The 25864-nt window shown below is 45.5% G+C and overlaps 1 protein-coding gene across 6 annotated transcripts in view; it reads right to left on the bottom strand.

Moving 5' to 3' along the window:
• The window catches only part of LOC145349163 (CRACD-like protein), a 141712-nt gene that overhangs the window by 56204 nt on the left and 59644 nt on the right, over nucleotides 1-25864 (bottom strand). For all 6 annotated transcript variants that reach the window (XM_080197566.1, XM_080197564.1, XM_080197565.1 and 3 more), the window contains exons 2-3: nucleotides 9606-9682; nucleotides 4401-4563 (exon numbers count right to left, since the gene is read on the bottom strand). In XM_080197566.1, coding sequence (XP_080053692.1) covers nucleotides 4401-4563; nucleotides 9606-9669 — 227 coding nt within the window. In that variant the 5' untranslated portion in view covers nucleotides 9670-9682. The remainder of the gene's footprint in view (nucleotides 1-4400; nucleotides 4564-9605; nucleotides 9683-25864) is intronic.

Here is a 25864-nt window from a genome sequence, read left to right as displayed (position 1 = left end):
GGGTAGTATTTCATGGTTTTGGGATGAGTGAGGCAGTAAAATCCCATCCGATAAGTCATACTGGGCAGCATTCCCACCCAATAAAGCACCAGGAAAGGCTCTAAGGAAGGGCTATAATCAACAGAAAACAGCAGGTCACAGAGCGAAGGCTGTTTCCAGCATTAACAACTCCTCCACAACATATTAGAGCAAACCATTCTCAGAAAGAAAGCCAGAAGGTTTGTATATTCAATTCCACTGACAACAGTAACTTTGTTCGTATTAAAGTTTAATTCCCTATTTTCTAAGTATTCCAACAAACTGAACCTACTCTGAGCAAAATAAATTCCTTCATCTCAATATAACTTTGAACAACGTTTTAAAAATGCGATCGCTTTACAGAATCACAGAATTGTTGTGGTGCAGTAAGAAGCCATTCAGCCCATCATGTCTGCACTGGCTCTCCAGTGAGTGAGTAGCTCATCCTAGTGTCATTCTCCCCAGAACGTTGCTGCACGTTGTTCCTTTTCAATTAACTGTTCAATGCCCTTTTCAACGCCTCCATGCACATTAACCATTTGCAATAAGTTTACAAATTTCAGTAAGACTGGGGTTTTCCACGCACTATCCCCCCCCATCCCCCGTGGGGGGTGGGGAGTGGTTTTCAGCAGTGCAGGTGGCTTGCCATTGATCACCAGTGGGATCTTCCAGTCCCGCCAAAGCCAATGGCCGTGTCGCTGGGGAAACCACTGTGGTGGAGGGAGGAGGGGACGGGTGTTGCCTTCGGCAGGACTGGAAGGTGTCACCTGTGAGAGGGATGGGAAAATCCATGATATGGGATTGTCAATTTAGGACTAACATATGGAAAAAATCCCTTCACTCAAAGGGTAGTGCACCTGTGGAATTCTCGGTTTGTCTATTCAATTCTTCTGGAAGCCAAGACACGGAATAGATTCAGCAAAGAGAGAATTTTTTAGATTTTAATAGCATCAAGGGATACCGGGAGAAAGCAGGAATATGGCATTGAGATAGAGAATCAGCTAGGATTATCTGAGGCCAGACTTGAAGGGCTGAATGGCCTACTCCTGCTCTTGGTTCTGAAGATCCCACAAAAGAAAAAAAACTTGCATTTATATAGCGCCTTTCATGACCACTGGACCTTACAAAGCACTTTCCAGGAAATGAAACATTTCTGAAGTGCTGATATTGGCCAAGATACCAGGGATAACTCTCCCTGTTCTCTTTCAGAATAGTGCCACGCCATTTCCTCTGCACCCGACAGAATCTCAATTTAACGTCTCATCCAAAAGACAGCACGTCCAGCAGTGCGGCAGTCATAGAATCATAGTTTCCCTACAGTAGAGAAAGAGGCTATTCAGCCCATGGAGTTTGTACCGACCACAATCCTCCCCAGGCTTTGTTCCCGTAACCTTCATTTACCCAGCTAATCCCCCGACACTACAGTCAATTTACCACGGTCAATCAACCTAACCTGTGCAACTTCGGACTGCGGGAGGAAACTGGAGCATCCGACCCTTCAACGCTGCACGCAAACCATCCAACACGGCTTTTGTGCTTAAGTTCTGGAGTAGGCTTGAATCTGGAGCCTTGTGACACATAGACAAGAGTGCTGTCACAGCAGACACCACTTTAACAGAAGGGAGATGGAGTGTGGTCAATTCTTACTCCACTCCAACACATAAAATTGCTTATTTGGTCATTATCACTTGTACTCAAGAGAGATTACTGTGCACAAGGGCCGTGCTGTTTCCTTTATTTGGCACATTTTAACATAGAGCAAGGTTTAGGTGGTGGTCAAATGTGCATTGAAGTATTCATAGAATACAATCATAGAATCCCTTCAGTGCAGACAGAGGCCATTCAGCCCATTGCATCTGCACCGACTCTCCAACAGAACACCTTACCCAGGCTGAACCCCGCTTTGGACATTAAGGGGTAACTTAGCATGGCCAATCTACCTAACCTGTACATCTTTGAAGTGGGGAGGAAACTGGAGCACCCAGAAGAAACCTACGCAGACACCAGGAGAATGTGCAGACTGCGCACAATCACCCAAAGCTGGAACTGAACCCGGTTCCCTGGCACCATGAGGCAGCAGTGCTAAGCACTGTGCTGCCCCTTTGTTGGGACTTTTGGTCATGCTCACTTGTTTATTCACCATTTCTTTTCAAACAAGTGACACAAAAGAAAATACATCCCAATTTTCAGAAATCATGCTTGGAAAGAAATGGGAAAGCATTATTCTCAATTCACAACCACCGTACACGTGAATGATCACTTCAATCGTTTTCGTACTAACTCCAATGTTGCTGTGTTACTTACATTACTTTATTCATATTGTAAAAGAAATGGAGGTTTTCAACAAGGAGAAACAACTTTGAAACGAAAGGGAGCAGATTGTAAACATGAATGGATTAGCAAGCTTGGGGGTGACAGTGAAGCAAGCTCGCTTCAGTGCCTGTGTATTAGGGTTAGGGTTAGTCTCCTCCTTGTGAGAGACTAGACTCTCAGCCACCTTGTTTTAGTGCCAAGGCCTTGCAGTCTTGCTGCGGTGCCTTTTCCCACAGCGGGTGCAGCAGTCCATTTAGATCCCCGTTGACTTTGGTGGACCTGGAAGATCCCGCTAATGGGAGGGCCCAATAAATCCTGCCCTGGGTGCTGATAATCTACATTGCCTGATGCAAGTTGCACTGCATAAGACCATAAGGTATAGCAGCAGAATTAAGCCACTTGGCCCATTGACTCTGCTCCTCCATTCAATCATGGCTGATAAGTTTCTCAACCCCATACTCCCACTTCTCCCCCCGTAACCTTTGATTCCTTTACCAATCAAGAGCCTATCTATATCTGTCTTAAATATACTCTGTAAGAAGTCTCAGAACACCAGGTTAAAGTCCAACAGATTTATTTGGTATCATGAGCTTTCGGAGCGCTGCTCCTTCATCAAGTGCATCCACCCGGCGTTGTAAAACTTCTTACTGTGCCCACCCCAGTCCAACACCAGCATCTCCATGTCTTAAATATACTCAATGACCTGATCTCTTCTCTGGCAATGAATTCCACAGATTCACCACCCTCCTCATCATTTCATCCTCATCTCAATTCTAAAGGGTTGCTCCTTTATTCTGAGGCTGTGCCCTCGGATACTATTCTCTCCTACTCATGGAAACATCTTCCCCAGGCCCACTCTATCCACGCCTTTCGTTATCCCGTTATCAATGAGATCATCCTCCACCCTCCCCCTCCCCTGTCCCCCAACCCCCTCATCCTTCTAAACTCCATCGAGTACAGACCCAGAGTTCTCAGACGCTGCTCATATGTCAAGCTTTTCATTCCCGGGGTCATTCTATCTATCTGTTGTGAGCTTGAACAGCAGGCATTTCCTTTGGAACGGAAAAAGGGTTAACCCAGCCCACCAGAAATAAGTGCCAATCCCTTTTGCAGTTGGAAACCAGTTTGCGTTTTGTGCTTGATCAACAAAATCCCTGAGACGCATCTAAATTTCGGCTGGTTCTACTGGGGCTGTGCAATCTGGGTAAGAGAGAAATCCATCCCATCAATTTACAAAGACAGCTCTTGCTGTTCCGTCATCTATAATGCAAAAATCAAAGTCTGATCATTAACCGAGAGCCACGTAATGTCAGTTGTGTGTGAAGGGTCGTGGACCATTTGCCATTTGAGTTGTACATTAGAGCAATCACATTGATTCACAAGCAATTTAATACTTTACGGAGCATTGCTAAACACCTGAATAATTAACATTATTGAACCCGTCAGGAAAATAATGTGTTTTGTGTTTTTCTGCAAAATATGCAAATCATTTTCACACTTTAAAGTAATTGGCCTGGTTTTCTGTGACATGGCGATGATAAATACTGCTAATTGAGCAGATGTTACCAGAAAAAGTGTTCCTCAGAATCCACTTCCAGCCCACCATGTCGATCAGCAGAGTTCGCAGACACAGTAACAGATGCTTTAACCTGTCGGTTTTCCCTTACGTTTCAATAGTTTAGTTTTAGTTTATCTATTCGTGTCACAAGTCGGCTTACATTAACAGTGCAATGAAGTTACTGAAAATTCCCTGTTCGCCACACTGAGGGAGAATTTAACGTGGCCAATGCACCTAACCAACATGTCTTTCGGACTGTGGGAGGAAACGCCTGGAGGAAACCCACGTAGACACGGGGAGAATGCGCAGACTCTGCACAGTCAGTGACCCAAGCCGGGACTCGAACCTGGGTCCCTGGCGTTGTGGGGTAGCAGTGCTAATCACGGTGGGCCATACATAATAAAAGCGATGGCGTGAGCTATGGAAATGATTCACTGCTGGGGTAAAACTCACACGCACGGGTAATGAAGGTTTGCTCTAGTTTGCAAGCATTATGTTTAAAGCCTCCTACCCCGGTTCACACTCAAGGTCTGGAATGCAAGGCTCTGGACTCGTGACATCGCTCGTGGACTGACTCTGCTTCAGGCTGCTCCTTGCCGCGTTGACTATGAACTCCTTCTTTTTCTTCTTCACAAACAGCTTCTTGAAGGATTTGAATTTTGACTTCTTCTTTCCTGGAAAGTTCCAAAGCAATGTCACAGAAGAAGGATTTTACAAAGACAACCAAAAAAAAACACCAGCAAAGCCCAGCTGGAATGGAAGAGAAAGACAGGCTAACACCATGGATGTGCATCTTACACTAGACCCGCAAACCTGAGGCTGGGATTTTGAGGTCTTGCCAGTTATGGGCGAGATGGAAAATTTGACAGATCAGCAAAAGGGTCCGCTGACTTTGGATGGGCATTTCAGGTCCTGCGGTGGGTAGGACTGGAAAATCCTGTCCTGATTCTTCTTCAGTTAATAAGCATGAGCCTGAACTTTCCAGATGCTCATCCCCACTCAAGTGCCATTTTATTCCTCTAGGTGTGTTGATTGGCATCAGGTGGGACCAGAGAGAGAAATTCCTGCCTTGGAGAGCTGGAACCATAGAATCCACAGAATCCCTATAGTGCAGAAGGAGGCTATTTGGCCCATTGAGTTTGTACCGACTTTCCAAAACGGCATCTTATACCCCTCCATCCCCATAACCCCGCGCATTTACCATGGCCAATCCCGCTAACCTACACATTTTTGGACACCAAGGGACAATTTAACATGGCCAATCCACCTAACCTACACATCTTTGGACGCTAAGGGGCAACTTAGCATGGTCAATCCCCCTAATTTACACATCTTTGGACACTAAGGAGCAATTTAACACGGCCAATCCACCTAACCTACACATCTTTGGACACTAAGGGCAATTTAGCATGGCCAATCCCCCGACCAAGACATTTTTGGATGCTACAAGGCAATTTAGCATTCCCAATTTCCCTAATCTACACATCTTTGAACTGTATGGGGCAATTTAGCATGCTCAATCCCCCTAACCTATACATATTTAGACACTAAGGGGCAATTTAGCATGGTCAATCCCCCTAACCTAGACATTTTTCAACCCTAAGGGGCAATTTAGCACACCCAATCCCTCTAGCCCACATATATTTAGACACTAAGGGGCAATTTAGCATGGTCAATCCCTCTAACCTAGACATTTTTCAACCCTAAGGGGCAATTTAGCACGCCCAATCCCTCTAGCCCACACATACTTAGACACTAATGGGCAATTTAGCATGGTCAATCCACCTGACCTGAACATCTTTGGACTGTGGGAGGAAACCTGAGCACCTGGAGAAAACACATGCGGACATGGGGAGAACTTGCATATTCTACACAGACAGTCACCTGAGGTCGGGATTGAACCCAAGTCCCTGGCGCTGTGAGGCAGCAGTGCTAAACACTGTGCCACCATTACACCACCGGTGGAAGGTACTGCCTTGGGGAGCTGCTGGCCAATTCAATGGCTGAAAGCTCTATAATCCCAGCAATGCCAGGTTCAGGCACTGGTTGCTGCTGGGACTACGGACAGAATCCGAAGAGGAAGACATTTTTGAGCTGCCAGCCAATCAGATTGAAGCATCACTGCCTCACATTGGAATGTGAATCCCTTTGAGATGAAAACCAGCGTTCCACTGACCTTTCCAATTATCTCTGTAACTGTGCCTCAGCTGGCCCACTTCACACCAATGGTGTTCAAATACAATTATAAGAAAAATGACAAAGGCATGAGATAGAAATTAATATACACAAATAAATATTAATTTCATAATTTAATACATCATGTATTCTTTCATAAACATGAATTGCTTTTGGGAAAGTGCAAAAATCAAACAGCGCAAAGCACTGAGGTGATCCCAAAATCCCTATCCAATTTGGATAATGAATCTGTAATTATACTCTAATTTAATTAAGTGCAGAGATGCAAAGGTAGCCCAACTGCTATACCATCTCAGGGCTGCAGGCACTGTCGGCACAGAGCTACACACAAAGTACAAAGAGAAAACATTTATTGATACATCTTACGCTACAATAATGGACCTGTTTCTGTTGTGGTCCCATTCTTTAAAGAGGTGCTACCTAGCCTTCCAATGATCTTGTAGCACTGCATTTATTGCCCAGCCTAGTTACCCGCACTAAGATTGTAGTGGCTCACAATGGCGTGTGATTTGGAGGGAAATTTGGAGTTGTTTGATGTTCCCATGCAACTGTTGCCCTTGTCCTTCTAGGCACTTGGTGGAGATCACGAGTTTAGGGGAACCTTACAGCAAGAGCTTTGTCCACATGCTGCCGTGTATCTTATGGGTAGTACATATAGAATGCACACCTCCTTCACTGTGATTTGGGACGGCACAGTGGTTAGCACTGCTGTCCCACAGCTCCAGGAACACGGGTTCGATTCCCGGCTTAGGGTGACTGACTGTGGGGAATTTGCAAGTTTGCCCCATGTCTGCATGAGTTTCCTCCGCATTCTCCAGTTTCATTCCACCGTCCAAAGATGGGCAGGTTAGGTGGATCGGCCATGCTAAATTCCCCTTAGTGTCCCAAGGTTAAATGGATTAGCTATTGTAAATCTGTGGGATTATGGGGATAGGGCTCGGAAGTGGGCCTGGGTAAGATACTCTGTCAGAGAGTCAGTGCTGCATTGATGGACTGAATGGCATTTTCTGCACTATAGTGATGTAAGGTATAGCAAGGATCTTTAGCTGGATATTGTGCTCTTTTTACAACATTTACAATATCATCGCATATAACAGAGAAACACCTTTCTCTCTGACGTCTCCCCTTAGCTGAATTTAATTGTTTTTTCTCAATCTTCAATTATGATTCTGTAAATTTCAGCATTTATAATCTTAAAACAGTTTGCATAATGAGGATGAACACACAATAGGATGCAAATCATTTGTGTTATAATTAATATTCAAATGCATTTGTGCAGCATTGTTCAATCATTATCTTCCCAGGGCAGTTCATCTGTTCATTGTAGCCAGGCTAATATCACCAATAATTGGGGTGGCACGGTAGCACAGTGGTTAGCACTGCTGCTTCACAGCTCCAGGGACCTGGGTTTGATTCCTGGCTCGGGTCACTGTCTGAGTGGAGTCTGCACATTCTCCTCGTGTCTGCGTGGGTTTCCGCCGGGTGCTCTGGTTTCCTCCCACGTTCGAAAGATGTGCGGGTTAGGTTGATTGGCTGTGCTAAAATTGCCCCTTAGTGTCCTGAGATGCGTAGGTTAGAGAGATTAGCGGGTAAAATGTATAGGGGTGTCGGGGTGGGATTGTGGTCGGTGCAGACTCGATGGGCCAAGGGGCCTCTTTCTGCACTGCAGGGTTCTATGATTCTATGAATAATTGCTGATTTAATGGCTCAGATTTTGTGGTAAAATGGGCATTGAGGCTTTTAGTGCTCACTGGTATTAAGGAGCGAATTGGAAAGTGTTTCCAGCCTCCGCACATGCAATTAAACATGGAAATAAGGAAGTTGTTGTCCGATTTGCTCTGTTCCTTCACAAGCTTCTGCACACTCCCCACCCCCCCACCCAACAAACACCTCGCTGAGAGATTCTGCATTCCAACATAAGAAGGGTGTGAAGTTGTGGTACCAATCCCCTAGATATGCTTTAACACCAGCAAAAGAATTTTGCCTTGTCCATTCAAATGTATGTTAATTTTTAACTGTGTAATCCACAGAATCCCTACAGTGCAGAAGGAAACCATTTGGCTCATCGAGTCTGCACCGGTCACAATCCCACACAGACCCTATTCCCATAAACCCACATATTTACCCTGTTAATCCCCCTGACAGAGGGTCAATTTAGCATGGCCAATTAACCTAACCCGCACATCTTTGGACTGTGAGAGGAAACCGGAGCGCCTGGAGGAAATCCATGCAGAAATGGGTAGAGTGTGCAAACTCCACACAGACAGTGAATCCACGTCCCCGGCGCTGTGAGGCAGCAGTGCTAACCACCATGCCACCGTATTCAGCCTTGATTGCCATCAAACAACCACCCTGGCACAGAAAATTTACAAGTGTGGGGTCTCATTTCTTCAGATTTTATCGTTGGGGTTTTTAACTCACAAATCTTTCCCTTCCTTAATCCCGTTTTTCTCCCTCTCCTCATTTCATTTTCTGTACATAATTTGACATTGAATTCAGTATTCTAATTGACAGTTCCTGGTTTAGATTCTAGTGTTGCAATAAGGGTTCTTCAATCCCAGTGACTGAGGAGACATGAGGCTATATTTTCACAACATAGAGCCTCTCCGTCACTGCAAAGATGGTAGACGCAAAAATCCATCAACCAGTTTGCAGTACTTTATTAAATCTCAACTGGGCCCTTACCACTGCCCATGGTGGATGCTGGGTAAGTTGGCATAGCGGCTGAAAGGTCAAATGGGTGTAAGGTCAAAAGGGTATAGGGGAAAAGGGTGTTGGCTTTGCATGAGTTGGCACTAAGTTGTCATGGGCTAAAAAGGGCCATGGATGGAGGGTGGGTAGAAGGACATAGGTTGGCATGGAGGATATGGGGGTCCATGGCTGGAGGGGCATAGATAGAATGGAGGGTATGGGGGGGCATGAGGATGGAGTAGCATGGGATAGGGCACGGCAAGTGCGTGAGAGAGGGGAGGGTGAGGGAGTGTGAGGGATGAAGGCTATTATAATGCTTCTTTGAAAATATCTTTGATAAAGTGCCTGCACCAAGTCAGGCCTCGTGCCCAAGCCGCACCCAGTGGCTGTGGCACTTATTCCTGGGTTACTAGGCCACATTCCCAGTGAACACGGCCAGCCCAGAACAAAAATCCCAACTTCCCAGATAATTTTCCCTGGGTCGGTTTTGTGGAGTCGGGAGAGGTCCCCATCCTGCACTCCTGACCCGTGGGGGAACATTTAAGTCATTACGTTGCTTGCTGAGATTCCACAGATCCGAGATCCATTGCATGGACACTCATTCTGCTTTGACTGACAAATAACCACAAATCACATTTCTAATAGTCCGCAGAAACCCAGGGGGCAAATGGGATGGCGAATGCTGTCTATTCGCTGAAGTCCTGTGTCAGTATTGAGTTCTCAGTTCTCATCAAAAATAACCCTTCATCGCATCAAATCTCTCTCGATTAGAAAAGATGAACCCAAACATTCCTCAACTTCTACTGTAGATTAGATGATATCTATTTACCTGAGCCTTCGTCACTGGGACTCTCAGCTTCATGTATCTTGCTGTCTATCAAACCAGTGGCCATGATAATGTCCTCACTGGAAAAGAAAGGTGCAGAGGATTTGTTAATCTTTCTGAATTGTATCATTTCAAGATCATGAGAAACATGGAGAGAATCGCAATTACTCCAGGATTACAGCACATTTAGCTCTATAAAGGAGGTTTTCCATCTTTCCCATGTTTTCTAAGGATTGTGCCGGGATAGGTTTCCATGGAGAGCAGAGGCCCCCGGTACTCCAGCCAAATTGCCATTCTTCATTGTGAGCTGTCTGATCAAAAAAAGCACGGTTACGGTTTAATGAGAAGTAGTGATGAGACGTAAACTGCTCAGTGCGGTGACCAGGGCAACACCCCCATCGCATAGATAGATATGGAAAATCTTTGATCTTTGGTCGTTGAAAATATTCCAACGCCTCTACTTTCTCAGGAGGCTAAGCAAATTTGGCATGTCCGCTACGACTCTCACCAACTTTTACAGATGCACCACAGAAAGCATTCCTTCTGGTTGTATCACAGCCTGGTATAGCTCCAAGACTGCAAGAAACTACAAAGGGTCAGGAATGAAGCCCAGTCCATCACGCAAACCAGCCTCCCATCCACTGACTCTGTCTACACTCCCCGCTGTCTTGGAAAAACAGCCAGCATGATTAGGGACCCCACACACCCCGGACATTCTCTCTTCCACCTTTTTCTGTTGGGAAAGAAATACAAAAGTCTGAGGACACATACCAACCGACTTAAGAACAGTTTCTTCCCTGTTGCCATCAGTCTTTTGAATGGATGTATCTCGCACTAAGTTGATCTTTCTCTACACTCTAGCTATGGGTAACACTACATTCTGCACTCTCTCATTTCCTTCTCTATGAATGGTATGTTTTGTCTGTATCGTGCGCAAAAAACAATACTTTTCACTGTATATTAGTACGTGTGACAATAATAAATCAAATCAAGCATTTCCTTGTCCTTCAAATAATGTCAGGGGATCTTTAAAGTCTTATTGTGATGGGACCTCTTCCAACAGTGTAGCAATTCCCCCATTCTGCACTGGAGTGTCAACCTACGTTGTGTGCTTGCGGGACGGTGGGTTGCTGAAATGTTTTGGAGGCAAGAGTACTATCAACTGACTGACTCAAAACATTGGCCTTGACCTTCTGATTCTTCATGCTGGGGGATCCTCCAGTCCCGCCGACAGCGCAGCCCCGCCACAGGTTTCTTGAGGGCGTGGGGGAGAATCAATGGGAAATCCCATTGAGAGCAGCGGGACCAGAAGATCACGTCACTGGCCAACAGCACACTGCTCCCATGCCATGGGGAGGCCTGAGAATCCCGGCTGTTAACTCTGCTTCTCTCTCCATAGATGCTGCCAGAACTGCTGAACCTTTTCAGCACTTTCTGTTTTAATTCCTGGCAACTTTGCCTAGTTGGCAGTTAGCTGGCAGGATGCAATGATCCAGTCGGTATAGAGATGAGATGGTACATCCTACAGGTTGCTGCTCAGAGGGCAAAATTACCTCCACTGAGCCCAATATCCTTCACTATCGTCACTTTGAGGACAGTGGTGTATGCGCACAATTGCTGCCACTGACCAGACACTGGAATTTTGAACGGTACTTAAACTAAAGCTCTGCATTCTTGGTAACTCTTACTGACCAAATGTTACCCCTTGCAACCAGCTCCTCCACCTCAAGCGAGCTCAGCCTGACCCTGCAAGAGACTGGCCCCAAATTAAACCACGTTGTTTCTGAAATAAATATTTTAAATGCACCAAGGTCTCTGTCGTGCACGCAAAAGCTGCACCACTGGATTATAATCAATGTGAAGAAGTCGAGACGTTTAACCAGTTGCAGGTTAAACAGACTAATTGAAGGGAAGTTCTATGCAATTTGTGTGCACGCACAAATAAATATGCATTAAAAAGTCTAAATACTCACACGTTACCTGATTTGACCAATCATGCAGACTGGTACAGTGGTTAGTACTGCTGTCTTACAGCGCCAGGGACCCGGGTTCGATTCCCAGCTTGGGTTACTATCTGTGCACAGTCTGTACATTCTCCCCATGTCTGCGTGGGTTTCCTCGGGGTGCTCCAGTTTCCTCTCTCAGTCTGAAAGGTGTGCTGGTTAGGTGCATTGGCCATGCTAAATTCTCCCTCAGTGTAGCTGAACAGATGCTGGTGTGATAACTAGGGGATTTTCACAGTAACTTCATTGCAGTGTAAGCTTACTTGTGACTAAAAAATAAATAAAGCTTAGACGAATAAAACTTCAGCAAACTCCCAAATCATCTCTTCACGTGGTGGGAACAATCTGCACTCAAACGCTCAAAGGTCTAAGCGACTGACACCCATGCAGTTCCTTCATTTTAATATTTTGTTTAACACATTGAAAGACTGTGAAGTATGTTGAAAGAACTGACCTAGTTAGTGCATCAAATGGGATCGGCAGATTGGATTTTCACCATGACAGAGAGGCTGTAAATCGAGGAGGGAATCCCAGAAATTGCCGGACATTCTAAGTCCCACCTCCAAACAGGGCACGTTCCATTTTTGTGGGGTCGGGAATGGATTCGAATTGGGGTTCACATATGGGTGGTTCGCAGAGGAATGTGGCCCTTTAGTTTACCAGCTTTCTCCGCTGAAATGGGATTTTGGAAGGATAGGACTGTGCAGATTAGACCAGGTAAGAGTAGGATTCCTTTGGCTACCCTCTTGGAGAGGTGAAATACCCTTTGGATCTGGATACCCCTTTGGGAGAAGGAAAACACCCTTTAGGAGAGGGAAGGAACCCTTTGAGAAAAGCCTTTGGGATTGATAGAATTAAATACGATTATGCACTTTTTGTCCACAAACTCGCTGGAACTATCAAGCTGTCAAGGAAATGTCAAACTGGCAGGTGAGTGGCATGGGTGGGGTAAGCGGAAAGGAAGGTGGGCAGGAGTTGGCATGAATTGGCACTAAGTTAGCGTAAGTCTATAAAGGGCCATGAGAATGTGGGGGGCATAGGTGGTATGAAGGGCCACAGGTGAGGGTCATAGATTGGCATTGTGGAAATGTGGGCCTGTGGGTATAGAGGGGCATAAGGCAGCAATGGGGAACAAGGGGGTGGAAAGAAGGGTGTGGGTTAGCATAAAGGGGCAGAGGTCAACATGGAAGGGGCATAGAGAATGCGTGAGTGAGGTGAGGGCTTGAGGGAGGGTTTTCGATCTATTCTGCTTTTTAATTCAACAAAGTGCCAGGGCACAGAGGCTGGCCTTCTGCCCACCCGACCTCCATATCCAGCAGTATCTGCATTTGTTCCAGGGATGGCGAGCTGGATTGCACCCCCCCCCCCCGGACCCCTGGAAATCCCAAAATCAGCACTGCAGGAGGACAGTTTTAAAGATCGGGATCGGAGAGCTAGGAATTCTAATGTCATTGCACGCCCAAACCCACAGCAAAGCCCTGGGTGGCACTGTGGCGCTGTGGTTATCACTGCTGCCTCACAGCGCCATGGACCTGGGTTCAATTCCTGCCTTGGATCGCTGTCTGTGTGGAGTTTGCATGTTCTCCTCATGTCTGCGTGGGTTTCCTCCCACATTCTGAAAGACGTGCTGGTTAGGTGCATTGACCCGAAGAGGCTCTGGACTGTGGCGACTCGGGGAATTTCACAGTAACTTTAATTGCAGTGTTAATTAAAGCCTTAGTTGTGACTAATTAAAATTAAAGCCTTAATTGTGCCTAATAAATAAACTTTAAGCTTTGGCGTCCTAGGATTGCTAAATCGCAGGTTACAGATGAACGAAACTAAACCTAATAAAGAGTGATTCAATGTAAACTGAGGAAAGTGGTGGCAAGAGGTTTCTGCTGTGGATTTTGTGCCTTACCAGCTCATTAAAGACCAACATAAATTGCATTGTCATCGCACTGTTGCTCTGTTGTGGAAACACCCCAGGCTACTACACACATGAAGTCCAAACTGACCGGCAATCTGCTGCGTTCTCAGTCACTTCCTGATGACTTACTTCAGAGACAAGAATCAGGACCTTTAATCTCTGAGATCTGGGTTTAAACACAACTTAGCATTGAAATGAATCTCTCGAGAGCGGAAGGTAAAGACAAAAAGCTGACCTCTCTGTTACTGTGACTCACTCAGTCCTGAGCTTAGTGCATTTGAACATTTTCAACAAACATTTGCAAATCAGCTGTAAGTAATCAGTTGTGCAGAGTGTGGCTTTTGCAAACAGTTTATGGCTACATTTTTGTGCTGTGGCATTTGTTTACTTCAGTGATTTAAAAAGTTATTGGTCTAATTAGAATACACACCATATGGACTACATTTCATTTGCTTAAGTTCTATGAATAGACCAACAGCAATCCTCTACGTCTAAATAGAATAAGATACAACACTTTCCATGTTTGGCCTCTCAACTATTCCCAACTTGGTAAATTCTCTTCAAAATGAGGAACATATTGGAAAGAGCCTGTCATGACCGCTTCCATTTACTCCCAAATCTCCATTTGTCAAAATTTCACAAACCTGTCTTTTTCAGGTTTCAACTGACAGATGACCTGCTGTGTAATTCTAGAACTTTCTCTGTTTAGTTCAGATTTCCAGCATGAACAGTTTTTCCTCTTGGTTCCACTCTCAGTATCTCCCTCAAACCTGGTTTCTCCCCCTGACTCAAGAGGACCAATGACTTTGGCTGGATTTTGCGGCCCTCCACTCGCAGGCTGGAAGGTGGGCTTGCAAAATGCAGCGAGTGGTCTGTCCACCATGATTCCTGTCTGCCCCATGTCCGATTGTACAGGCAGTGGTGGAGGAGATGGATAGCCTGCTCGCCTGTGGAGGCCTAACTCAGGGCCTCATCCTGCCCCGTCACTTTTTTTTTTTAGCTGCTTTTACAGGTTTAAAAGCCAGTGGTTTTTACAAGATGTGCTGGTGTCAGGCAGGAAGGTGAGGGAGGGGTGGTCCTCCTTTTGTGGGGGAAGAAAGATAATGACCAGACAATAAGTTTTATTGATTTTGAACGAGAGGTTAATGTCATCCAGGGTCCCAACGGGAGGGGAGAATATTGAATAGACTGGGAATATATTCCCTCGAACATATTCCCTAGTGTGGTCGCCTGGGTATCAAGGCTATGGGATGACACCGCGCAGAGGAAACTGGAAGTGCTACTCTAGTCTGTGTGTGTGTGTGTGTGTGTGTGTGTGTGTGTGTGTGGAGTTTGCACAATCTCCCCGTGTCTGCGTGGGTTTCCTCCGGGTGCTCCGGTTTCCTCCCACAGTCCGAAGATGTGTGGTTAAGGTAGATTGGCCATGCTAAAATTTTCCCTCAGTGTAACTGAACAGCTGCTGGAGGAGTGTGGCAATGAGGGGGTTTTCACAGTAAATTCATTGCAGTGTTAATATCAGCCTACTTGTAACTAATAACTAAATGTTACTTTACATATCGTGCCCCCACATTTAGAAATCTCTCATCGATGTGACATCACGTCTGCGAGATTTACAACTGCTTTTCAGAAATGGGGACCAGGCGAAGGGAACCCACTGGGGGGGGGTAAATATAACCCCAGGTGGAGAGGGGCATGGTCGGGCAGTACCTTGGCACTGCCCCAGTAAGGACAGAACTGCGGTCAGTGCCGGGTGGGGCGACACTGGGGTCTCCCTTTCTCTATCGGGGGGTGTGTATTCTTTTTAATTGCAGATCAGGGTGCCCTAGAGCAGGTGTTGCGGGCTCTGTTGGGCCTCACCCACCAACGTGACGGCATAGGCCATGCCAGGAGAATTCTTCCACACAGAGTGCCGTAAAATGTGGTGAGAGGGAAGTTGGCATTGCAGCCTGCGAGCTGCACACCGGTTTTCTCACCTCAGTCAGCACTGTGCAGAAAACGGAAAATTCTGCCTATTGTCTCTGCGAACGATGTTTAGCTTTATTTTCAGATGTTGGGCTTGACAATAAATGGAGTCAGAACACAGCACTTCCACTCTTTAATTCTCCAAAATAATGTGTTTAAAAAAAAAAAAATTTTGACACTCTGAAATGTTTTTGGGTGATGACCTATCAAACAGCAGAGGGAAGTGATGGTGTACTCCAGATGCTCTGATCAAAGTTCCCCTCTGCTGCCTCACAGCGCTAGGGATCCAGGTTTGATTCCAGCCTCGGGTCACTGTTTGTGTGGAGTTTGCACATTCTTTCCGTGTGGGTTTCCTCTGGGTGCGCTGGTTTCTTCCCCCGGTTCGAAGATGTACAGATTAGGTGGATTGGTCACAGACAGTGACCCAAGCCGGGAACTGAACCTGAGTCCCTGGTGCTGTGAGGCAGTAGTGTTAACCACTGTACCACTGTGCCACCTGGGATGCTAAATTGTTCTTTAGTGTCCCAAAATGTGTCGATTACATGGATTAGCCTTGGGAAATGTGTGAGGTTACAGGAGAGGGAGAGGGCCTGGGGTAAGGGTAGATTGGTGCAGACTTGATAGGATGAATGGCCCTCTTCTGTAGTCTGGGAATTCTGCTCCCCTTCAAAATTATGTTATGAAATATTTTACATTCATCCAAGAGGATAGATGATGCCTCAATTCAACTGAGTGATCTCCGAGAGTGCAGCATTCCCTCGGAATGGCAACAAATTTCAGCCTAGATTATGTGCTCAAAATCTCTAGAATAAGTTCCTAAATTGATAAGATATAGGAGCACAATTAGGCCATTTGGCCCATCAAGTCTGCTCTGCCATTCGATCATGACGGATATGCTTCTAATCCTCATTTTCCTGCCTTCTCCCCATCACCCTTCAACCCATTAAAAATCTGTCTAACTCCTTCTTAAATTTACTCACTGTCCCAGCATCCACTGCACTTTGGGTAGCAAATTCCACCGATTCAAAACCCTTTGGGAGATATAGTTTCTCCTCAACGCTGCTTTAAATTTGCCACCCCTCATCCTCAGACTATGGCCTTTCATCCTAAAATGCCCCACAAGAGGAAGCATCCACTCCTCATCTAACTTATCCATACCTTTTATCATCTTATATACCTCAATTTGATTTCCCCTCATTCTTCTAAACTCCAGACAGTATAGGCCTAAACTGTTCAATCTCTCTTCATACGACAAACCCCTCATCTCTGGAATCAATCGAGTGAACCTTCTCTGAATTGCCTCCAATGCCATTACATCTGTCCTCAAACACAGGGACCAAAACTGTGCACAATACTCCAAGTGCACCCTCACCAATGGGACTGTGGACCCACTACCTTTGACCTAGGAGTGACTGCCCCTAACAATTGAGCCATGGCAGGGTGTATTTCACATGGCAGTTCACTATAGAAGTGGCCAAAACAATTGCACCTGTAAAGTATCTGCAAAGTGGACACCACTTGTTTGTGAAGGAGGTTTTCGAAATTCTTCCAAGGGAAAACAGTATCAGGATAGTAGAGTAATGTAATCAAATTGGTATTCATTCAGCTAATTGAACAGTTGTACATATAAACACCATTCTATTATAGGTCTCACCCTTACCAATTCTACTGAGGATGTGGAACGTAATTTAGACATTATTCCTCAGCTTGGTGTAATTTGCTCAACTGGATTTAATTACTGAATGACCAAAGCACTAATTTAAACATTTACTGTGCGAGGATTTAATTAAGTTACACCAACTAGTAATTCTATGCAAAAATGAAATACTGGGGGGGGGCGATTCAGCCAGATATTGGGTTGGGAGATTCAAGCGAAGGGCGTTTCATAGACTTCCCCCTGGGAGTGTCCGCACGTCTCCGACAGCTGGATTTCCGGCACCATCAGCTCTGCACAGATTTCTAGCGCGGAGCTAAATAAATTATGTAAAATGTGCATTTAAATCTCTTTTAACTGTCATTACCGGGGCCAGGACTGAAGTCTCCTGGCCCGCTAGCCTCTCTCCCCCCCCTCCGTCTCCACCAGCAGTGGTTCATGCAGCAAGCAATAAGGAAGACAAATGGTATGGTTGGCCTTCATCATTAGAGGATTTGAGTGCAGAAGATGTTTTACTGTAATTATATAGAGTCTTACTGAAGGAAGGATGTACTTGTCAAGGAGGAGTGCAACGGAAGTTTACTAGACTAACCACTGGGATGGTGTGATAGCCTTTTGTGGATAGATCATGGAAACTAGGTGTCCATTCTCCTGAGTTTGGAAGGACGAGAGGTGATCTGCCTGAAACTTACAAAACTCCTACAGGACGTGACAGGGGAATATGGATAGGATGTTTCTCTGGCTGGTGAGTCTCGAACAAGGGAACAGTTTCATGATACAGGGTGAGCCATTAGTAGGAAGAGGTAATAGAGGTGGACAGGGGTGATTAGTAGACTTTCCCACCATATCGTTCCCCCACCACGCTTGGAATTGGGCCAGTACAGTGGCACAGGGACGGCACAGTGGCACAGGGACGGCACAGTGGCACAGTGGTTAGCACTGTTGCCTCTCAGCTCTAGGGGCCTGGGTTTGATTCCCGGCTTTGGTCTCCACCTGAGTGGAGTTTGCACATTCTCCCCATGTCTGCATGGGTTTTCTCCTGGTGCTGTGGTTTCCTCCCACAATCTAAAAATGTGCAGGTTAGGTTGATTGGCCATGGTAAATTGCCCCTTAGTGTCCGGGGATGCGTAGGTTAGCGGGACAAGTGGGATAAATATGTGGGGTTATGGAAATAGGGTTTGGGTGGGATTGTTATTAGTGCAGATTTGATGGGCCAAATGGCCTCCTTCTGCAAGGTAGGGATTCTATGGATTCCATGAATTCTCTCCCTCACTGGGGTGTGAGGCCAAACATGATGGTAGGAATTGTATACTTGAAGCACTTGAAGGCCAGTGTATATCAGTGAAGTTGGGCTAGATGTTTGGAATGGGATTGGGTGAGCTTATGTGCAACAAAACATTGGATCTGCTGGAGATTTTAGAGGATGAAGTATTGGAGGATTGCCTGAAGAACAAGGAGTGAGAGAGGTATGGATGAAGGTTTCAGCAGCAGATGAGCTGAGACAGGGGCAGAATGGGGTGACTCTTATGGAGGTGGAAGTATGTGGTCCGTGTGTGGGAGAGGATGGGGAAGTCAAAGGAACATAGGAACATGGAAATTAGGAGCAGAAGTAGGCAATTCAGCCCTTTGAGCCTGCTCCGCCATTCAATCAGATCATGGCTGATCTCTCCCTCATCTCAAATCCACCTCCCCACCTGTTCTATATTGCTTTAATCCATTTTTAAAATCAGAAATATATCTAACCCTTTCTTGAAACCATTCAATGATTCAGACTCCATGGAGCATCGAGTTCCACAAATTCACCATCCTCTGTGAGAAGTAGTTCCTCCTCATCTCAGTTTTAATTCTACTGCCTCTCAACCTATACTTGTGATCTTTTGTCTAGATTGCCACACAAGAGGAAACATTTGGTCTATATTTATTCTATGTAAGAGAGAGTCTAGAATAATTTGGGATTAAAAGGCTAACAGATCAAGGTAGATTAGATCAGGTTGAATAAAGTATAGAAAAGTCATAAAGTGCCTAGAATATAGTTTACAAAGGTACTGTTTACATAGAGACACATATGACCACTATTAGAGAATTCAGACATGTATTTTTGAAAACATACTATATTCTGTATTAAAATTAGTGGCTAATGACAATATGCTCTAAGGCATAATGGGATGTAGTCAAGTAAAAAAAAAACACATTCCTCAGAACATTGCAGCTACTAAGCAAAGGGAAGCAATTCTTATCAGTGTCTCTAGATGGACCTAATGAATAGAATATTTATTAGCCAAGGATAATGCCAGAGATCCCAGACAGTTTAATGAACAGGACATACATTACACCAAATAAGGTCTGGGAAGAGAGTCAGGTGACCGTGAGGAAGATTTTAACTCATGTAGTCCCATGCCTTCAGAGGGTACATGTTATTGGGCAAGGTAAATATTCAATTCTAATAATGATTAGTTCATACCTGGCTGGGGTGAGCAAGGGGTGGGCAAATTTCTTTCGAAAATTGTATAATTTTAAGACCGAGAGCGATGTAATTTCAAAGTGATTTGGAACTGCCCCCAATATTTCTACCTCGTACGTTGATCCAGCTTGGAAAATAAAGAAAAACTTTAACCAAAGTACTGTCTCCGCGAGTCTTTGTGTTAGCTGAGCCATAGTGAAAGTCAGCAAAATACATAGTCTCTCAAAATGCTCCTACACTCTATCAATCCCTTTTAAAATCCCTGCAATCTCACCTTTTGGATTGGTCTTTTATGTGGCACCTTGTCAAATGCATTCAGGAAATCTAAATATGCCACATCCACAGGTTCCCCACTATCTACCTTGCTGGTTATGTCCTCAATGAATTCAGGCAAGTTGTTAAGCATGACTTTCCCTTCATAAAACAATGCTGACAATTTTGGATTGAGCTTTGTCTTCTCAAATGTTCAGTCATCTTCTCTTTATAATCCTGGAATTGGACTGTTAAGTCTGGCTGAATGTTACAAGCAAACGTCAACATTGTAACTTCACAACTGAAGTGGCGGGTCCCTTTAAGAATCGAGGTTTTGGAGGATCATGTGATCTGTTTGGCCAATCAGGCTGAAGCACGAATCCTGGGTCTGGGCGCAGGCTCTCCCAGGCAGTCTGGAGACGAAGGAATTTAATCCTGACAAATGCGAGGTGATGCATTTTGGAAGGAATAATGCAGAGAGGAGCTATGTGATAAAAGGTAGACAGATTAGGAGTATAGAAATACAGAGGGACCTGGGAGTTCAGGTTCACAAATCCATGAAGGTTGCGACACAAGTGGAGAAGGTTGTTAGAAAGGCTTATGGAATGCTAGCCTTTATAGGAAGCGGTATAGAGTATAAAAGCTGCCGTCTAATGCTTCAGTTGTATAGAACGTTGGTTAGACCGCATTTGGAGTACTGCGTCCAGTTCTGGTCACCTTACTACCGGAAGAACGTGGAGTCTCTGGAAAGGGTGCAGAGGAGGTTTACCAGGATGTTGCCTGGCATGGAGGGGCTGGGTTACGGGGAAAGGTTGGAGAAATTGGGACTTTTCTCCTTGGAAAGACGGAGATTGAGGGGGGACATGATAGAGGTATATAAGATACTGAAGGGAATAGATAGAGTCAATAGTGAGAGACTGCTCCCTAGACTGGGTACAAACACGAGAGGTCATGATTTAAGGGTGAGGGGGGAGAGGTATAATTTGGATGTGAGAGGAAGGTTCTTTACGCAGAGAGTTGTGGGGGTATGGAACGCGCTACCGAGTAGGGTGGTGGAGGCAGGAACGTTGGACTCGTTTAAGGTTCAGTTAGATAGACACATGAGTGAAACAAGGATGGAGGGTTATGGTAGGGGCTATTAAATAAGGTCAGAACCTCGGGAGAAACTGGAAATGCAGATTTGTAAGTTAATGTTTTTGTCTTTTCACTCCGCAGGTGGAGGTCCACCTCGTTGTCAAACGAGGGGCATGCACACAGTGGGTCGTGCGTAGGCTGCTCCTGGAGTTTCCAGGAGTGGCCTAGTACTTCGTGTCGGTGTGTGTGCTTGATCCTGGACCGGTAGACGGGCGCCGCAACAGCTCGGTGACTAGCACTGCTAGCTGTGCAGATACATGGATTTGGGCCTGTGTCTGTGGGAGTTTGTGCATTCTCCCTGTGGTTGCGTGGGTTTCCTCCGGGCGCTCCAGTTTTCTCCCACACCCCAAAGATGTGCTCTTAGGCTGATTGGTTTTACCAAATTGACACTATTCTCCCCTGAATCTGGCTAAGTCAGGGGTTCCATTCGTAGACACGCAGGGTAGAATAGGTGTAGGGTGATGCGGCGGCACGGGCTCGTTGGGCCGAAGGGCCTGTTTCCCGTGCTGGGTTGTTCTTTGTTGTTCTTTGAAGGCTGGAATCTTCCCACCATTCAGAGGGGAATTTTCCCATCCTGTCTCAGTGAACGGAGACTTGGCTGGCTGCCTAATGCTCCGACTTCGCTGCAGCGGGAGTTTGGTGTGAACGGCTGGTAAGATTGAACCCGAATAGATAATAGCATCCTTCTCACTCTCGCTCTGTAAACAGTTATTCCTCTGAATAAATAGTTCTTTAGTTACTCTCTTTGTGACCTCCAGTCTTTCCAAGATCTTGCAGCAGCCTAACACCTAAAGCAATCTGGTGCATCCGGTTTAAATTACAATGTATTCATCCAAGGCCACAATTAGGCCAGCAATAAGTGTACACGGAGAACACAGAAAAACAACTTCTTGAATTGCCGCAGTCCTTGATTTGACTGTGTTTTCACAAAGGCAGTTTGATAAGAAACTCTAGGACATTGATCTGGCTACATTAAAGACACAATGCTACCTACCCAGGAAGTGGCTCTACATTTCAAAAGTTACACACTCAGGGGATGGTGTATAACTTGGACTGATACATCTCTCCGATACGTGTTATCTTACACCTCAGAACAAATACTGGCGCACCTCTTTGGGCGAGGGACTTGAATCTCCTTTTGGAAATTTCACATGGGACGTGTGTGAGGCCCTGGGTTCAAACCCTGACAGGCCCTGCCTTTTGTGGGCAAGAGCTCCACCCAACAAGATGAGACATGGGCCAGAATTTTACACTGATCAGCCTGACATCATTGTGGGTTACGTGCAACATTACGGTCGGTAGGTGTGTACAGGAATCTGGTGCACGCCCACAGACAACAAAAGAGGGCAATTAAGCCCATTAAGGAGGTGACTGTCAGTGATCTTACTTGCTTCACAGTGGGCAGACCATAAAGGTCAATCGCTCTTCACATTTTCACTGCAACCTCGGCCCAGGGCGGGATGAAAAGCCCAGGAGTGAAATTGAATGAAGAAAGATGTTTGGGGACTGAGGCTTTTTTTGAGTTCTGCTGTCAGATGATTGGATATACCGCACAGACACAATGTGCTATGTTACAGCACAGGAACAGAGCCTTCGGCCCATCAAGCCTGCCCCGACACATGATGCCTTTCTAAATTAAAGACCTTTTGCCTCCAGGCAGTCCTTACCCCTCTATTCCCTGCCTATTCATTCATCTGTCAAGATGCTCCTTAAACATTGCTGTTGTATCTCTTTCTACCACCTCCTCTGGCAGCGCATTCCAAGCCCTCACCGACCTCTGGTTTAATAAAAATTCACTTCTCACATCTCCTTTAAACACTCCCTCTTTTACCTTAAACCCACGTCTCCTAGTAATTGACATTTCTACCCTGGGAAAAAGACTTGGATTATCCATTCTCTCCGTGCCTCTCATAATTTTGTAAACTTCTATCTGTTGCCCCTCAGCCTCCGACATGCAAATCAAATTCAAATCCGAAAACAAATCAAGTTTGCCCAATCTCTCCTGATAGCTAATACTCTCCAAACCCAGGCAACATTCTGTGCCCTCTCCAAAGCCTCCACATTCTTCTGCTAGTTTGGCGACCAGAACTGTATGTTGTATTCCTAACGTGGCCTAACTAAAGCTCTATACTGCCGCAACATGTCTTGCCAATTTTTATGCCGTTTCATCGTATTTAATGGTACAGGTCTCCAGCTCCCTGGGCCACTCTACACCAACTGTCTGCCTTCAAGAAGCGCCCACTCGCACCCATCCTTTTCTTGGCTCCCGCTCTCTTCTCAAACCCCCCCCCAGTACCGCAGAACCTTTCTCTGCGCACCTTTCACACTGGCTGCTGATTAATTGTCCAGTCAGCGAGAAGTTGCCGTTGGGGTCCTATCTCAGCCAGGAGCGCGTTATCGCATCCACTTCCCAACCCGCCAATCAGTTGGACCCAACGAACGCAAGATTCAGGCCATGGACAATTGAAGAGGGAGGAAGCTTCAACATTAAAAAAATCTGTGTACAAAAATGAAAAAATAAAAACAGCACAGGTCAGGATGAATGGAAAAGATGCAATAAACAGTAAAGGGCAGGAAAAACAGATAGTGAGCACTAGAAAAATGAGAAAATAAGCTTGCAAAGAATATAAAAAACAAACATTTAAAAAACTGCAATCATATTAGGAGCAATAATGTCTCAGACCTTTAGAAAATTACCATTGTTTTACTGTAAACAGAAATGAAGGAATGACAGACCAGCTGAATAAGTTAGGGTGGCACAGTGGTTAGCAGTGCTGCCTCACAGCGCCAGGGAACCAGGTTCAATTCCCACCTCAGGTCATTGACTGTGTGGAGTCTGCACATTCTCCCCATGTCCTATGGGTGGTTCTGGTTTCTTCCCACAGTCTAAAGATGTGCAGGTTAGGTGGATTAACCATGCTAAATTGCCCCTTAGAGTCCCAAAACATATAGGTTAGGGCAATTGGCAGGGTAATTACTTTAGGTTATGGAGATAGGGCCTGGGTGGATGCTTTATCGGAGAATCGGTGCAGACTCAATGGGCCGGATAGCCAGCTTCTTCACTGTATAAATTATTGTGCATCTGTGTTTACAGGAGAGGAAGAGGTTGGTATGTCAGACCAATAACAAAGCTAACACTGAGTTAGGGACAGAAACTGTGCAAAATTAACATAAGAAACATAAGAGTAGTGAAGAATATAATGACACTGAAGAGTGACCAGGGCAAAATTATTTCCATCGCAGCGTATTGGAGACGTGCTAGACAGGTTTTTTTTAAACACACTAGGTGGTGAATTCTGGAATGCACTACCCGGGGAGGTGGTGGGAGCAAGTATGATAGCAGCATTTAAAGGGACAGCTAGGCGAATACATGACTAGGATGGGGACGGACTCTGTAAGTTTTGGTTTAGGCAGACATCCTGGTTGGCGCAGGCTTGGAGGGCCAAAAGTCTGTTCCTGTGCTGTACTGTTCTTTGTTCTTTCAGAGCACTGCAAATGCCCGAATTATAACCTTCCGAAGCTCTCTTGATACGGGTGTTAAATTGATCCAAATTATGTGGCATGGTATGAAACAAGACACCAATCTTTTCCCTTGTCACCAGATTTATTCCCTGGAGTGTAGCAGAATGAGGGGAGATTTGATAGAGGAGTATAAGATTTTGATGGGTATAGATAGAGTGAATGCAAGCAGGCTTTTTCCACTGAGGCTAGGGGGGAAAAAAAAGCAGAGAGCATGGGTTAAGGGTGAAAGGAGAAAAGATTAAAGGGAATATTGGGGGGGATTCTTCACGCAGAGAGTGGTGAGAGTGTGGAATGAGCTGCCGGATAAAGTGGTAAATGCGAGGTCATTTTTAACATTTAAGAAAATCTTGCCCGGGTTCATGGATGAGAGGGGTATGGAGGGATATGGTTCAAGTGCAGGTCAGTGGGACGAGGCAAAAAATGGTTCGGCACAGACAAGAAGGCCCAAAAGGCCTGTTTCTGAGCTGTAATTTTCTATGGTTATTCACAAGATCCGGCATCACAGATCTCGGCCTTCTGACTACTAACCAATGGCCCAGCTGAGTCTCTGAGTGCCAGTAAAACAAACAAATTAACAAATTAACCAATTGGAAAAAGGCCAATTGAACCAATTGATAACCCCTAAGAGGCACTTTAACTCAAGAAAGAATGAATAAGAACCGCACCACGTTAAATTCAAATATTCCTTTGAGGGTCAACAATGCACTCAGTGCCCTGCAGTGCCCACTAGTCCCATTTATACTCTCAGATGGAACAAAAATATCCACAAATTAAACAAACATGACAGGAGTGACAGCCCCTGTGGGGCACTATAACTAAAACATAATATCAAAGGAAATTTAACTAACTAAAGCAAAAATATAACTCCATGGGGGGGGGGGGGGGGGGGGGGGCGTCCCCATATTTATACTCTATTGAACAAAATGAAATTTAATAAGTTAAACATAATTGAGGGGAGGGGTGGGGAGAGGGGGGAAGGGGAGGAGGGGGAGGGGAGGGGAGAGAAGGAGTGAGGGGAAGGGAGAATGTGGAGAGGGCACTTCAGCTCCCACAGTGCCCACTGGCCTTAAGTTCCCTCTCCAAGGCCACTTGACTGCAGTAGAGACAGGCTCTCTTTATATGTGTCCTCCTTCCTTAATCAAACTATGCTCTTCACCCTTAACATAAATCAACCAACCATGATTAGGTTGGAAAATTTTGTCCGTTGCACCACTATTTAAGGGTGCCAGAGGGAAACTAGGGAATGCTGGATTAGTTAGCCTAACATCTGTTGCCAGGAAATTATTGGAGTCTGTAATGGGTGAGTGCCTCGAGAATTTTTGGCTAATCAGACAGATCCGGCATGGATTTGGGAAAGATAGGTGA

The sequence above is a fragment of the Carcharhinus amblyrhynchos genome, chromosome 10 (genome assembly GCF_965287045.1).
Source record: "Carcharhinus amblyrhynchos chromosome 10, sCarAmb.v2.hapA, whole genome shotgun sequence".
NCBI lineage: Eukaryota > Metazoa > Chordata > Chondrichthyes > Carcharhiniformes > Carcharhinidae > Carcharhinus > Carcharhinus amblyrhynchos.
Note: the sequence above shows the minus strand (reverse complement) of the source record. Positions and strands in the feature narration are given on the sequence as shown.